Here is a 13,027-nt window from a genome sequence, read left to right as displayed (position 1 = left end):
ACCCTTGTTTCCGCGCGTTTCGCCGTGTCATGACATGTGTTTAAAATAAATCCGTAATTCTCGTTTGTTTTGCTGTTTTCTCAAAAAGTAAAGCATTTCATGGAATAATATTTCAAGAGAAGTTTTTCACCATTGCCTTCTGTAAACCCTGTAAGTTATTTGTAAATCTGTGAACTTTTATTTTTTTTTCTGAACCAAAGCGGTCCAATGGCTTTAAAGGCACTGTACACGTTTGGTGATAACAACTTGGTTACAAGCAACGTAAAAGCTGTTGAAAGTATACAACATGTGAGAAACGACTCCCTCTGAAGTAACATAGTTTTTGAGAAAGGGGTAATATCTCACTCAACAAATAAAAGTCTTTTATTCCTATCTGAAAGCACACAAATTCGTCCAACAAGCGTGTTTTTTCTTTCATCATTTTCTTGCAGCTTCAATGACCAATTGAGTCCAAATTTTCACAGGCTTGTTATTTTATGCACATGTTCGGATATACCAAGTGGGAAGACTGGTCTTTGACATTTACCATGAGTGTCCAGTTCCTTTAAATAATTACATTGGAATAAAAACTTAAAAAACCGCCTGGTTTAAAACCAGGTGACTGTCATGAACAAACTTCCAAATTGGATTTTAAATGCAAATTATAAGTATACAGTCGTGATGACGAATCCGACTGCTACATTTTACAAATCAATCCACAAAAATAAGAACTCGACCCCATTGTGACATCGACAACTATGTAGTTCCATGTATAAATTAAATTATTGTTTATTTATTGATGGGTTCTAATGGTATTAAACGACAGAGATATCTTTATTGTACAAACAACAGTGTTGTTGCCATCTCAACCACTTGTGGAAACATGATCAGAATGATTGATATAACTGATGCGACCTTGTATCAATATTAATGATTCGAAGCGAAATCCATAGTGAGAAAGGAAAGTCCCCCCCCCCCCCCCCCAAAAAAAAAAAAAAAAAAAAAAAAAAAAAAAAAAACTTACTCGGTAACAAGCACTGGAGAGCTGCTGATAGTATAACACATTGTGAGAAACAGCTCCCTCTGAAGTAACGTAGTTTTTGAGAAAGAACTAATTCCTCAGTAAAATATTTCAGTTTGAATTCGAGACCTCGGAATTAGATTATGAAGGTCCCAAAATCAAGCATTTGAAAGCACACTTTCACTTCGTGTGAAAAGGGTGTTTTTTCATCCATTATTATTATTATCTCGCAACTTCGACGACCAATAGGAGACTTTCCAACGCTAGGCGGCAGCAGACATACCGGGTAAATTTCCATTGTTTACGTAGTTCTGAACATGCGCATAATTCTGAGAACAATGGATTTACCCGGTAAGTCTGCTGCCCTCTATCGTCCCAGAAAGTCTCCCATTGAGTTTACCTTTTCACAGGTTTGTTATTTTATGCATATGTTGAGATACACCAATTGGAAAGACTGGTCTTTGCCAACTACCAATAGTGTCCAGTGTCTTATAACCTTGTTGATACATATTAGTACCACATTACTGTCTTGGACTGAAAATGTTTGGTATTTTATTCTTTTCGATTGAAAATTACCAAAGGTGTCCAGTGTTGCGACCTTGTATCGCTGATTCGAAGCGAAATCCATTATAAAAACGAAAGGATACTAAAACCGGCCCCTTCTAAAAAAGCAATACTTATAAGCAAATTACAATATGACCTATAATTAAAATCAAACAAAGGCCTAGTGCCTTAATTAATCAACTTAACAATTTTGTGATATAATTCTCAGTGACCTTGTTGATAGACGCACTGCTCATCCATCGATGACAATAACGCAATCATTGAAGTGCAGTCACCCATACCCATATGGGGTCTTAGTAATTGTTTATTTACAAAGTGGATACTCGTACCTGAAGCCCTCCATCATAATTAACTACATAGGCGGTATACGTATAGACGCTGATTGATGAATGATGGGATTCATCACAAGATAGAGTCTTTTGCGTTTTTCAGGGTAGGCACTGTACTTAATTCCGGACTAATTGAAGGCCTTCTTATTGTGGTTTAAAATCAACATAGATACTGTATAGTTACCTATTAAAACAAAGGTTATTTTCGTATTATTCTTACTTAAGTCTGGTTTCCGTTGTTTGTACCCTTGCAAACATTCTGGGGGGAAATGTGATAATAGTCCAGAAACGTATATTAAAGGCATTGTATACACGTTTGGTAAATATTGTCAAAGACCAGTCTTCTCACTTGGTGTATCCCATCACAAGCCTGTGAACATTTTAACTCAATTGGTCATCGAAGTTGCGAGAAAATGGTGAAAGAAAAAAACACTCTTGTTGGGCGAATTTATGTGCTTTCAGATAGGAATAAAATACTTCTGGCTAGAAGCAAGTCTTTTATCATTGAAGTGAGAAATTACTTCTTTCTCAAAATCTATAGATGCTACTTCAGAGGGAGCCGTTTCTTACAATGATTTATAGTGCCAACAGCTCTTCAATGCTCGATACCAAGTCAGTTTTTAAGTTAATATTTGTTTTGAGTATAAACGTATACCTCTACTTTATAAGGGTATAGTCGTGTACTTAGTTCTGGAACATACTGGGCACGTTATCAAGGCCTTCTTGATTAAAATCAACATAGATAGTTAGCTATTAAAACAAAGGTTATTTTTCGTATTCTGATTTCCGTTTTTGTACGCGTGCAAATGATCTTCAAAAAAATGTGATAAGATAGCCTGACAAGTCTATTATTAAAGCTCTACCATTTGAACAAGACTTATAGGTCAGCCTCTACTCAATAAAGATTTCCTACTTTTGTCTTGATTCAAAACCATGCCTGATGTCTCCGCAAACTGATTTTTATAATATAAATAAATAAATAAAAATAAATAAAAATAACATCTTGTTAAAAAGAATGTCTCCGCAAACTGATTTTTATAATATAAATAAATAAATAAAAATAAATAAAAATAACATCTTGTTAAAAAGAATTTCGTGTGACGAAGGTTTTACCAACAATTTCCAACAAACATTTTTTTTTTTTTTTTTTTTACAATAATTGACGATAATGATTTCAGATGAAACAAATCATTAATGTGGTTTCATTCGAGTTCGCACATAATTTACCTAGTATCAACCTTTCTTTCTGAACAACTAATATTATGTGATATCATTGGTTGTGAACAATGCAATGGGCATGTTATAAAACAATAATTGTACATATTACGCCACAGAGAGCATTGCCGATCTTGAGAAAGTAGCCTTTCGACGACACATCTTACCTTCTGCAATTAACACAGAATGAGCTTTTAGAACTTTTAGACAAAAAGCTGTTTGTAAACAACGAACCACTTTGTCAATACGGCTTCGTTTTAGTAAACAAACAAATAGACAACATGTTTCGCATATACAATTTATCTAAGGTTTTACCAAAGAACAAGCTACGCAGCAAGTAGATAATACTACACATGGTGTTACCGCAAACACAATATACATTGATACCTCACCATTTCGATACCTCAAAAACATAACCAACAATATGAATGTGTATAGTACATTGTGCTAGACGGTGAATCGCTACATTATTAATGTACACAATTTTTTTAATTGGCCTAATAAATTTGTTGCGTTCATTTAATGCCTGGATGGCCGAAGGGAAAACTTAAACTTAAAGGTCAATTATTGACATGATCAGAGCCTTATGAGAGAGTTGCAACAATTGTGATTGCAGTAGCCGTTTTGTTCTCCCCCAAAACGCAAAACGCAACCCGGACCTCATAACTATTGTCCCTCTTTTGTTTAAACTCCGAGTATTTTGCAACATCTCCCATTGGTTTTGTACACGTTTTCCAACTGTGGACCTTTCCCAAACCGTGTACTCTAAAGACGTTTATATCGGTGTAGCCATCTTGATTTTACTGCATTCCAACTCATTGTAACCAAACCGAGGCCTGACGAAACAAATAGTCTGGTGCCATGTTTGCGCAATGAATGTTAGCAGTCATTACTGTTATTGGAAGCAGGGAACATGACCAAGATGGTGACAGCATGATAAAGGTATATTGTCCTATTTTGTTTGGTCCTCGGTTTGAAGGTGTATATACCTGCTCAACTCTACTCGTTCCAATCCTCCTGCTGCACCATAACCTCGTCGTCCTTCCCTCGGTACTGGATACGTCCAGTGGATGTCTGTTCATACATGTGAGCGTAGCGTACCTCGTGTAACCCCGGGTCGTTTTTGATGTTTGAGACCTCCGTTATGGAGGGGATTATCTGCTCCAGGTTTTCCCGCCCTGTCAGCCAATAGGTGCACATGATGCCTTTTCCCTGTTGGGCGAATAGAAAATGCGAAGTGAAAACGTTGGCTTTTCAAATTCGATTTGTGGAAGTGCCATGGCCAAGCGGTGAAAGAGAACCGAGTCCTAACTCTGGTGTTTATGTTCAGCAGAGTGTGGGTTCGAGTCCCAGTCGTGGCACTCGTGTCCTTAAGCAAGACACTTAACCATTGTTGCGTTCTTCAGATGGGACATGAAGCCGTTGGTCCCGTGTGTTTTGTATTGCATGTGAAATAACCCAGTTCACTTAATCTAAAAGAGAAGGGATTCTTTGTTTGATCTGCATATTGCCTCATAGCGACTTAATGTTACATGTTACTTTAAAGGAGTATGTCTCATACTCCAAACCGTATAGCTCCACATACATTGCAGGAAAAAATACTGTGCGCTTTGATGCGCCCCAAGAGATGTGGTAGAGCGCAAAATATAATAACCTACTATTATTATGATTATTTTCTTTGTTTACTGAAATGAACATACCTTTATTTCTATCTCTCCACGTCTGACAACCATGAACCCACCTTTGTCAACTAGCGCCATGTATGTATCGTTACTTATGTGTATACGACCGGCTAGAGTCAAAAATAAAATACAAGCATTATCAGTAACAGGGCCACGTTTGAAATACTAAAGCTTTGGAAAATCTTCCATGCAATATCACACCTCAGAAAATTTGTTTTGTCGGGTATATTTTTTACGGGTCATTTTGACTTAGATTCCTGGTCAAAATGACCCAGCAGTGGGGTCATGCCCGACGGGACCCAAACTTGGGTCAATTTTCACCCGTAAGTCTTTGGATTGTACCATCCGGTAAAAGTCTGATTGAAAGACTTTGTAACAAAAATTTCAACTTCAAACAAAAATAAGGCATTCGCTTTTGCGTGGCAGAAAAGCCGGCTTCATGCGTAGCCGAGAAAGAAAATCAAAATTACACACCATTCTATTTTCTGCTTAGCTACAAAATGACTGGGGGTTCTTCAGTCACTCCCAATAGTAAAATAGCTCAACTCAAGTAAACGACCTGAGGCTCTTCATACACAAACCTCAATAATACTTAATTGTGTTGGCCAGCATACTATGACAATGTCTCAAGTTAATCGCAGTATCAAGATTGATGCGTTTAACTTCCCTCTCAAGGCTTGTGAGAGAACCACCTGCTTCATTGTAAACGTCCCCTTTAAATTCAAAGGGTCGATCCATATAAATCAATTAGGGAGACGCAATTCACTTTGCGGTGACACATTGGAATGACAATGTTGTTTCTATCGCCTTGAACGCCAGATCTAAGATAACATGTTGCGTATTCGAATCTATCGTTACCAAACTAGTTCTGTGACGTCACTCTATTGATGAAAATGTATAGAGTATTTTTACGAATCTACACTCAACTGTAGATTCTATACGTAGTTTAGCACTGACTATATATAAATATGTTCGCACGAGTTATCTTACGAATCTACACTTTTTATTCAAAATTAAAATTCATTGATTCTCTTACATAATCGGGGGAATAGACTCTTTTAACACTTAAAAGTGTAGTTTCGTGACTACAATGTACTCGCCTTCGACTCGTACAATATCCACGAACCTACACTTTCTCGTCCCTGCTCCTTAACATATTTTGAATGTGTATTGGGAATACTTACGTAGCCCGGATGTCTGCATCCGAGACACGGTGTTGACTGCGAAAGAGACAGTATCTTCAAAGTGTAGATTCGTTACAACAATTCACATGTACTCGAGTTCGGCTCGTACAGTCTACTCACGAATCTACACTTTCCCGTCCCTTCTCCTTAACATATTTTTTGAATGTGTATTTTGAATACTTACGTAGCCCGGATGTCTGCATGCGAGACGCGGTGTTGACTGTGTCACCAAAGAGACAGTATCGAGGCATCTTGATGCCCACTACTCCGGCAACAACGGGACCTGATACGAGAACATTACCATTTTAATTTGTTTCGCGTGTACGGAGGAAACTTATATGATACCTAAAAATCTAAATTAAGACATTTATAAATGAATGCGCTTTCGCACTTTACAAATTTCATGTGCAACAAAAAATGTATTGAACTATTGCCCAAAGTGTCATTAACTACATATGTATCTAGTGAGTGTTTTATTTTTTTCAGGTTTGTTGGAGGGGGGGTTTAAATATATCCTGTTAATATGGCACTTCATCTGTCTCGTCTCTGAAAGAATTTGATACCGTGTTCGATTTCCAAGAAATCAATAGTTAAAGCCATTGGACCTTTTCGGTACAGAAAAAAAGAAAAAAGTTCACAGATTTACAGAGTTTACAGAAGGTAATGGTGAAAGACTTCTCTTGAAATATTAGTCCATGAAATGCTTTACTTTTTGAGAAAACGGTAAACAATATAAATTCTCGTTAGCGAGAATTACGGATTTGTTATAAACACATGTCATGACACGGCGAAACGCGCCAAAACAGGAGTGGGTTTCCCGTTATTTTCTCCCGACTCCGATGTCCGATTGAGCCTACATTTCCACAGGATTGTTATTTTATATATAAGTTGTGATACACGAAGTGTGGGACATGGACAATACTGTTTACCGAAAGTGTATAATGGCTTTAAGAGTTAAGTTGTAGAATCCACCCCCGCCCCCCCCCCCTCCCCTTCAGTAAAACGTGACATTGTGTATTTAAATGCTTTGTATTGACTTACCGGTGTGGATACCAATTCGTATCTTGATTTTCATGTTCTCTCTGTGTGGCACCTCAAGGAAACTAACATGATGAAGAAGATCAAGAGCCACTGTGGCTAACTCTCTGACGTGTTCACCGCCTACCATACGGTCAGGAAGTCCTGCATAGGAGATACCATTGTGTAACATAACAAATGAAATGTATAAGGCGCTTTTCAATCAAGAACATAGCGCACTAGAAAGCAATCAACCTGGAAAACGTGATCTGAGTCTTGTACGAAATGAAGATAAAGTATAACAAATTCCCTAATGGTAGTGGGAAGATTGTTCCTTCCCTGGACGGCCTGTGCTTGTTTTATTGTTTTGTCCGAAGAATTAAAATAAATAAAAATGGCCCAGCTACACTGAAAGCTTTTTGACATGGAACTTTGTTTTGCTCGGGGAACATTCAAGCGATTGATGCTAGTATGTGTGTGTACTGCGTTTAGTATCTTGATTTACGTCTTGGTTGTTTGTTTGTTGTGAGGTTGGTTCACATAATTAAAGTGATCCTATTTGACTCAGTGTGACCCAGAAATTGTGTCAACATGGCACAGAAGAGGGTCAAACTGCTGGCGCAGAGTCCTAGTAAAATGCTCATTATGTGACATGTTTTCGGGTCGGTCTGACCCAGGGAATGGGTCAAGCCACTTGCTGAACCCGGAATACGGGTCAGTTCTGACCCGAATGTTTTGAGAGTGTAATGATCGCAAACCATTCACGACCCGGCATTACATTTTGTTTGAATCTGACGTTGTGCTACAGCAGAAAGCACCTTTAAACCGATTATTTGTTTTCCAATCAAGAACACTACCATCATCAGAGTCCATCACAAGTTTTGGTTCTGGATTTAACTGGTGTTGTATTTTGCTAGGGCAAGGCTCTCTGTAAACCACTCGTGTTGGGGAACAATGGACATCAACATTTCCATTGGCAAGACTTCCACTTTGGTGTTAGTACTTTGAGAATTCACCGGTGGAGAATATAATACATAGCGTCCATCAACAGTCATATTAATTTGACGACAAACAAAGGGAAGATTGCACGTTTTAATACGCGCTGCATGCACACATCTTTCAGCCAGTTATAGCCTTTCGCGCGTGCACATTTCATCAAAGATGGCGGCCAATGACGTTATGTGCAATCCAACTATTCTGGTGATAATGATTTGGGATTAGGCTGTGACATTTTGCGTGTTATATCTACTTACCCGACGCTAGCATGTATGTTTCGTTGACTGTTTCCACCTTGTAGACGTTATACTGTTCGATACGAGAGTCGAACACAAGGTACAAACCATTCAACATCTCAACAACCTACGAGGTAAAGATATTATTATTTTTACATGGCGTATTGATTGAATATTGGTATTAACTAAACATATTTTTGAGCAAAATATCTTACTTGGTAACGAGCAATGGAGAGCTGTTGATAGTATAAAACACTAGAAGAAACGGCTCCCTCTGAAGTAACGTAGTTTTTGAGAAAAGGGGAAAGACTCACTCAGAATATTAAAAGACTGAAAGCCTGAAGTCTTTTTAGGCATCTGAAAGCAGAGTCCACGAATTTTGTGCAACAAGGGTTTTGTTTCTGTCATTATTCTCTTGCAACTTCGTTGCCAATCTCGCTCATTTAAACAGTGGTCCAACGCCAATGATTATGAATTGCACAAATCGAAAATTGTGATTCGGTAGCTATAGATGACTTCACTTATTTTTGGTCATTGACAAATCGGCGGTCAGCTTGGTAGGATTCGAACCAACAATCTTGTGATTGCAAGTCATGCAGTCTAATTTTATGTCAACATATTTAGTATAGTAAACGAAGTTAAACGAAAACTGTTGTATAATAAATTATAAATAATAGTAAACTTGCCGGTACAACCAATAAATCTCCTTTTAGGGAGTTTTGGCTCTCGAAAGAGCCGATTTGGTCTCGACGTTTCGAACAACAGGACGTTCTGCTCATCATCAGGAGAAAATGTGTTTAGTGAAATAAATCCTTGCCTGCATAGGTGTGCTGAGAGCACAGAGATGGTTGAACCCTGCAATGTCAGAGAACAACACAGTTGCGCTGTTATAAGACTCCGCCTTCACGTCTCTTTTCTGAACCAGCTGTTCCGCCACCGTTGGCGGCAACATGGAGTACAGCAGCCAGCTGGAACGCTTCTTCTCCCTGTTCAGAGCCTTGGTCTGGGCCGCAAGGGTCAAGGCGTAGTTCTGGATATCAGAGGTCAGCGACCAGATGGCCCGAAGGGTCAAAGGGCACATGACGATGACGACGACAACGAGAAGGATGCTGACTGCGATGGCTTCGGTGTCATTCTTCAGGTCGTCTTCGAGGAGGAGGAGGATCTGGTTGGCCATGTTCTTCTGGACGTCTTCCAAGATGTCGATGTAGACGCTCATGCTGTCGAACCACAGCTTCGCGTCGATGAACTTCGGTTCGATCTTGGACGCCTCGTTGACCAAGATCTCCTTCCGCATCGTGACGATCGTGTCGGTGAAGTTTTCCGACATTCCCAAGACGTGGTTGTCGAAGAACTCCGTGATGAGAGAGGAGTACTTCTTGGACGCCTCGTAGTTCCAGATGCCCAGGTTGTACTTCTCCATGTACCAGACGTAATCTTCGTGCCTCTCGAAGCCCCCAAGGGTATAAAACACCGAGCCTAGAGTGCGTTCTATTCCTGTTTCAACATTGCTGACGATCAGAAGCTGGTACGCTACCAGGACCTGCCACAGGTCGCTCCCCTCGGAGTTACCAATGCTCTCGTACAACCAGTCGATGAAAATCTGGAGTATATCCGTGTAGAAGTTGACCTCATCGTAGACAGCCGTGTCAGACCTAGTCACAGACTTCCGGTGCTCCACAAGGTGCTGCTTGAAGTCACTCTTCTCCCTGAAGAAGGGTAGCTCGTTCAGGATGCTGGTCTCAACCGGCCAGTCTTTAAGCTCCTCGATAGCGTTATCGGTCTCCGGGTATATCTCCGTCAAGATGGAAATATCCTGGGGCCCGATGAGACTCACGTACAGAGCCGTCATGTCACGCTCTCGCTGGAGGCGACTCAACAGGACCCCGATGTCTCGACTGAACCGGATCACATTCCGGATCTCTAAGTCGACGCTGTTGCTCTGCGCGATGGCTTTCAAGTCAAGCACGGCCAGCACGGCTAGGGAAATAATAGGAAGCAGAACAAGAAGAAGAATCTTGGCCAGCTGGATTCGCTTCCCTTTGAGCGTCAGGGGGTTCTCGCGGCACTTGCTGACATCGTTGGAGTGGAGAAGTAGCTTGCGGACGGACTGATCGAGCATGGACAGCGAACCGAAAGAGGAAAATGAGTCGCTGATTTTCACCTTTTCACGACTGATCTTATTAATGAAAGTCTCAGCGTTATTTTCTGCACCCGCCATGCTTGAAATCAGTGAAATCAATGAAATCAGTGATCTTCTGTAATCACTGATCAGAATTCCGGTATTTCATCATAATCAAGAAGGGTATCGACAAATCGCAGGCAACGTTTCATGTCTGTGTTTTAGCTCTATGTGAAGAAAGTGAATTTGAAGGAGCACAATATTAATACATTCTGCCGTGTATGGGGCTGAGTGCTTGAAGTGTTTCTTGCGAGTCTTCTGGAGGGGGTAATTAGTGCAGTGGTGGTCCTCATTAGTGGAGATGTACTAAACGGTTTCTCTGTTTTGAGGACGGCCTTGTGTTAGCTACTCGTGGTTACGGTTTTGGGAAAACTTGTTTACGTGAGGAATATATAGGTTCATTAACATAATCTTCAAAAAATAGCTAGAAAAGATGTGCTATCTAAATTTACTACATTTTCGTTGTCGATGTAGGCCCTTACCAATTGTATGTGTTTCAAAATAAGGTAAATTTGCTGGATAGGTAGCTATAATATTGTAACGGTCTTTTGTAAACGTTTTACTTTTGCCGGCAACATGTTGCGAATTGTTGAGGTTTTAAATTTTAGTGCAGTGCTTCACTACAAGAAAAAAACAGACAATATTGAGATATTTAAAGCCATCATTATTTACCAAACACACTGTGAAAATGTCAGTGGAAAAACATACATTGCAAAAACTTCGGTTTTAAATTGATTCCCTTTCTATGTATGTGTGGTAACACCGACACAGTGTTAATTTCACCAACACTATCTAATACCGTGTTGTTGTTTTTGTGTCACATAATAAAGGTATATACCGGGAAGAACCAATCTAACTCTGCAGTGTTTGCAGTGTTCTTTGTGGTTCTTTGTTTTTCATCATTTATCAGCCCGTACCGATTTGTTTAAATTTTCCATCCCCTGCCGTTTTGCTCGTGGCTGGAGCAACTTGCCTACTGACCTTGTTAACGATTTCATATGTGCCCCCTTACAGGAATTTTTATCTAAGCTCAAAAAACATTTTGATGTATAGACGGGCTTTTTAAAGTTCTTGTTTTGCTCGTTTGCCTTTTTTGTCCCTTGATTTGTATCATGTTCTATGCTTTTTAATTATTTTTATTATTGTTCAAATTTTTCCACCCCCTGCTGTTTTGCTCTTAGATAGAGTTACTTGCCTGCTTACAATGTCATTTCATGTGTCCCCTTATCGGAATTTTGTTGTATTGCTCTTTAACCATTTTGATGTATAGACTTGCTTTTTTTACGTATATCATTTTATGTGTGTTTATCTGTGTATGTCTATGCTTGTTTGCCTTTTTAAATTGTTTAGTGATTTGTATTATCTTCTGTGCTTTTGTATATGCCCCCTCTTGCCTTAATGTATTTTTTAGGGTTTTAGGAGACATATTTTTAATGTACGTACATGTGCTTGTAAGTGTTATTGCCCGAATAAATATTATTATTATTATTATTTCATTTTATCACAGCATGCAAAAGAAAGATCTCATTTTCCTTTGTGCCGGTAACTCCTCGAGCCGGGCTACGTCCCGTAGCCTTAGATCTCAAGGGTCTTTCTCAGGATCCTCGCTGTTCCCAAAAGCGCTGCCTTCTGTAATAGATCTACCCTCACATTTGTCCCTATTTCATCTAGATGTTTCCCCAGTGCTTTGGGAATGGTGCCAAGTGCTCCAACCACCACGGGGACTACTTTTACCTTTACCTGCCAAATCTTACGAAGTTCCCTGGCCAGGTCCTGGTACTTCTCGATCTTTTCCATCTCCTTCGAAGCTAATTATTATTATTATTATTATTATTATTATTATTATTATTATTATTATTATTATTATTATTATTATTATTATTATTATTATTATTATTATTATTATTATTATTATTATTATTATTATTATTATTATTATTATTATTATTATATTATTATTATTATTATTATTATTATTATTATTATTATTATTATTATTATTATTATTATTATTATTATTATTATTATTATTATTATTATTATTATTATTATTATTATTATTATTATTATTATTATTATTATTATTATTATTATTATTATTATTCCATTTTATCACAGCATGCAAAAGAAAGATCTCATTTTCCTTTGTGCCGGTAACTCCTCGAGCCGGGCTACGTCCCGTAGCCTTAGATCTCAAGGGTCTTTCTCAGGATCCTCGCTGTTCCCAAAAGCGCTGCCTTCTGTAATAGATCTACCCTCACATTTGTCCCTATTTCATCTAGATGTTTCCCCAGTGCTTTGGGAATGGTGCCAAGTGCTCCAACCACCACGGGGACTACTTTTACCTTTACCTGCCAAATCTTACGAAGTTCCCTGGCCAGGTCCTGGTACTTCTCGATCTTTTCCATCTCCTTCGAAGCTACCCTTATATCACCTGGCACCGCTAGATCTACCCTCACATTTGTCCCTATTTCATCTAGATGTTTCCCCAGTGCTTTGGGAATGGTGCCAAGTGCTCCAACCACCACGGGGACTACTTTTACCTTTACCTGCCAAATCTTACGAAGTTCCCTGGCCAGGTCCTGGTACTTCTCGATCTTTTCCATCTCCTTCGAAGCTACC

General features: G+C 39.1%; 1 protein-coding gene across 1 annotated transcript; it reads right to left on the bottom strand.

The window, feature by feature from the left end:
• Positions 1-4,081: 4,081 nt before the first annotated feature.
• LOC117298716 (guanylate cyclase soluble subunit beta-2-like) lies at positions 4,082-10,444 on the bottom strand. The gene is made up of 6 exons (XM_033782031.1): positions 9,041-10,444; positions 8,245-8,350; positions 7,016-7,156; positions 6,159-6,257; positions 4,809-4,900; positions 4,082-4,320 (listed from the first exon to the last, which is right to left on the bottom strand). The coding sequence occupies exons 1-6, from the start codon at positions 10,442-10,444 to the stop codon at positions 4,108-4,110; spliced, it is 2,055 nt and encodes a 684-aa protein (XP_033637922.1). The 3' UTR covers positions 4,082-4,107.
• Between the last annotated feature and the right edge of the window lie 2,583 nt (positions 10,445-13,027).

This window comes from Asterias rubens, chromosome 13, assembly GCF_902459465.1.
Source record: "Asterias rubens chromosome 13, eAstRub1.3, whole genome shotgun sequence".
NCBI lineage: Eukaryota > Metazoa > Echinodermata > Asteroidea > Forcipulatida > Asteriidae > Asterias > Asterias rubens.
Note: the sequence above shows the minus strand (reverse complement) of the source record. Positions and strands in the feature narration are given on the sequence as shown.

Bases quoted from the DNA above. Each gene is read 5' to 3' on its own strand.
- LOC117298716 (XM_033782031.1), bottom strand. From the start codon at position 10,444: ATGGCGGGTGCAGAAAATAACGCTGAGACTTTCATTAATAAGATCAGT. The intron at 7,157-8,244 runs GTAAGTAGATAT...TCTCCTATGCAG, and splicing joins AACATACATGCTAGCGTCGG to GACTTCCTGACCGTATGGTA. The intron at 6,258-7,015 runs GTAAGTCAATAC...TTCTCGTATCAG, and splicing joins ACGAATTGGTATCCACACCG to GTCCCGTTGTTGCCGGAGTA.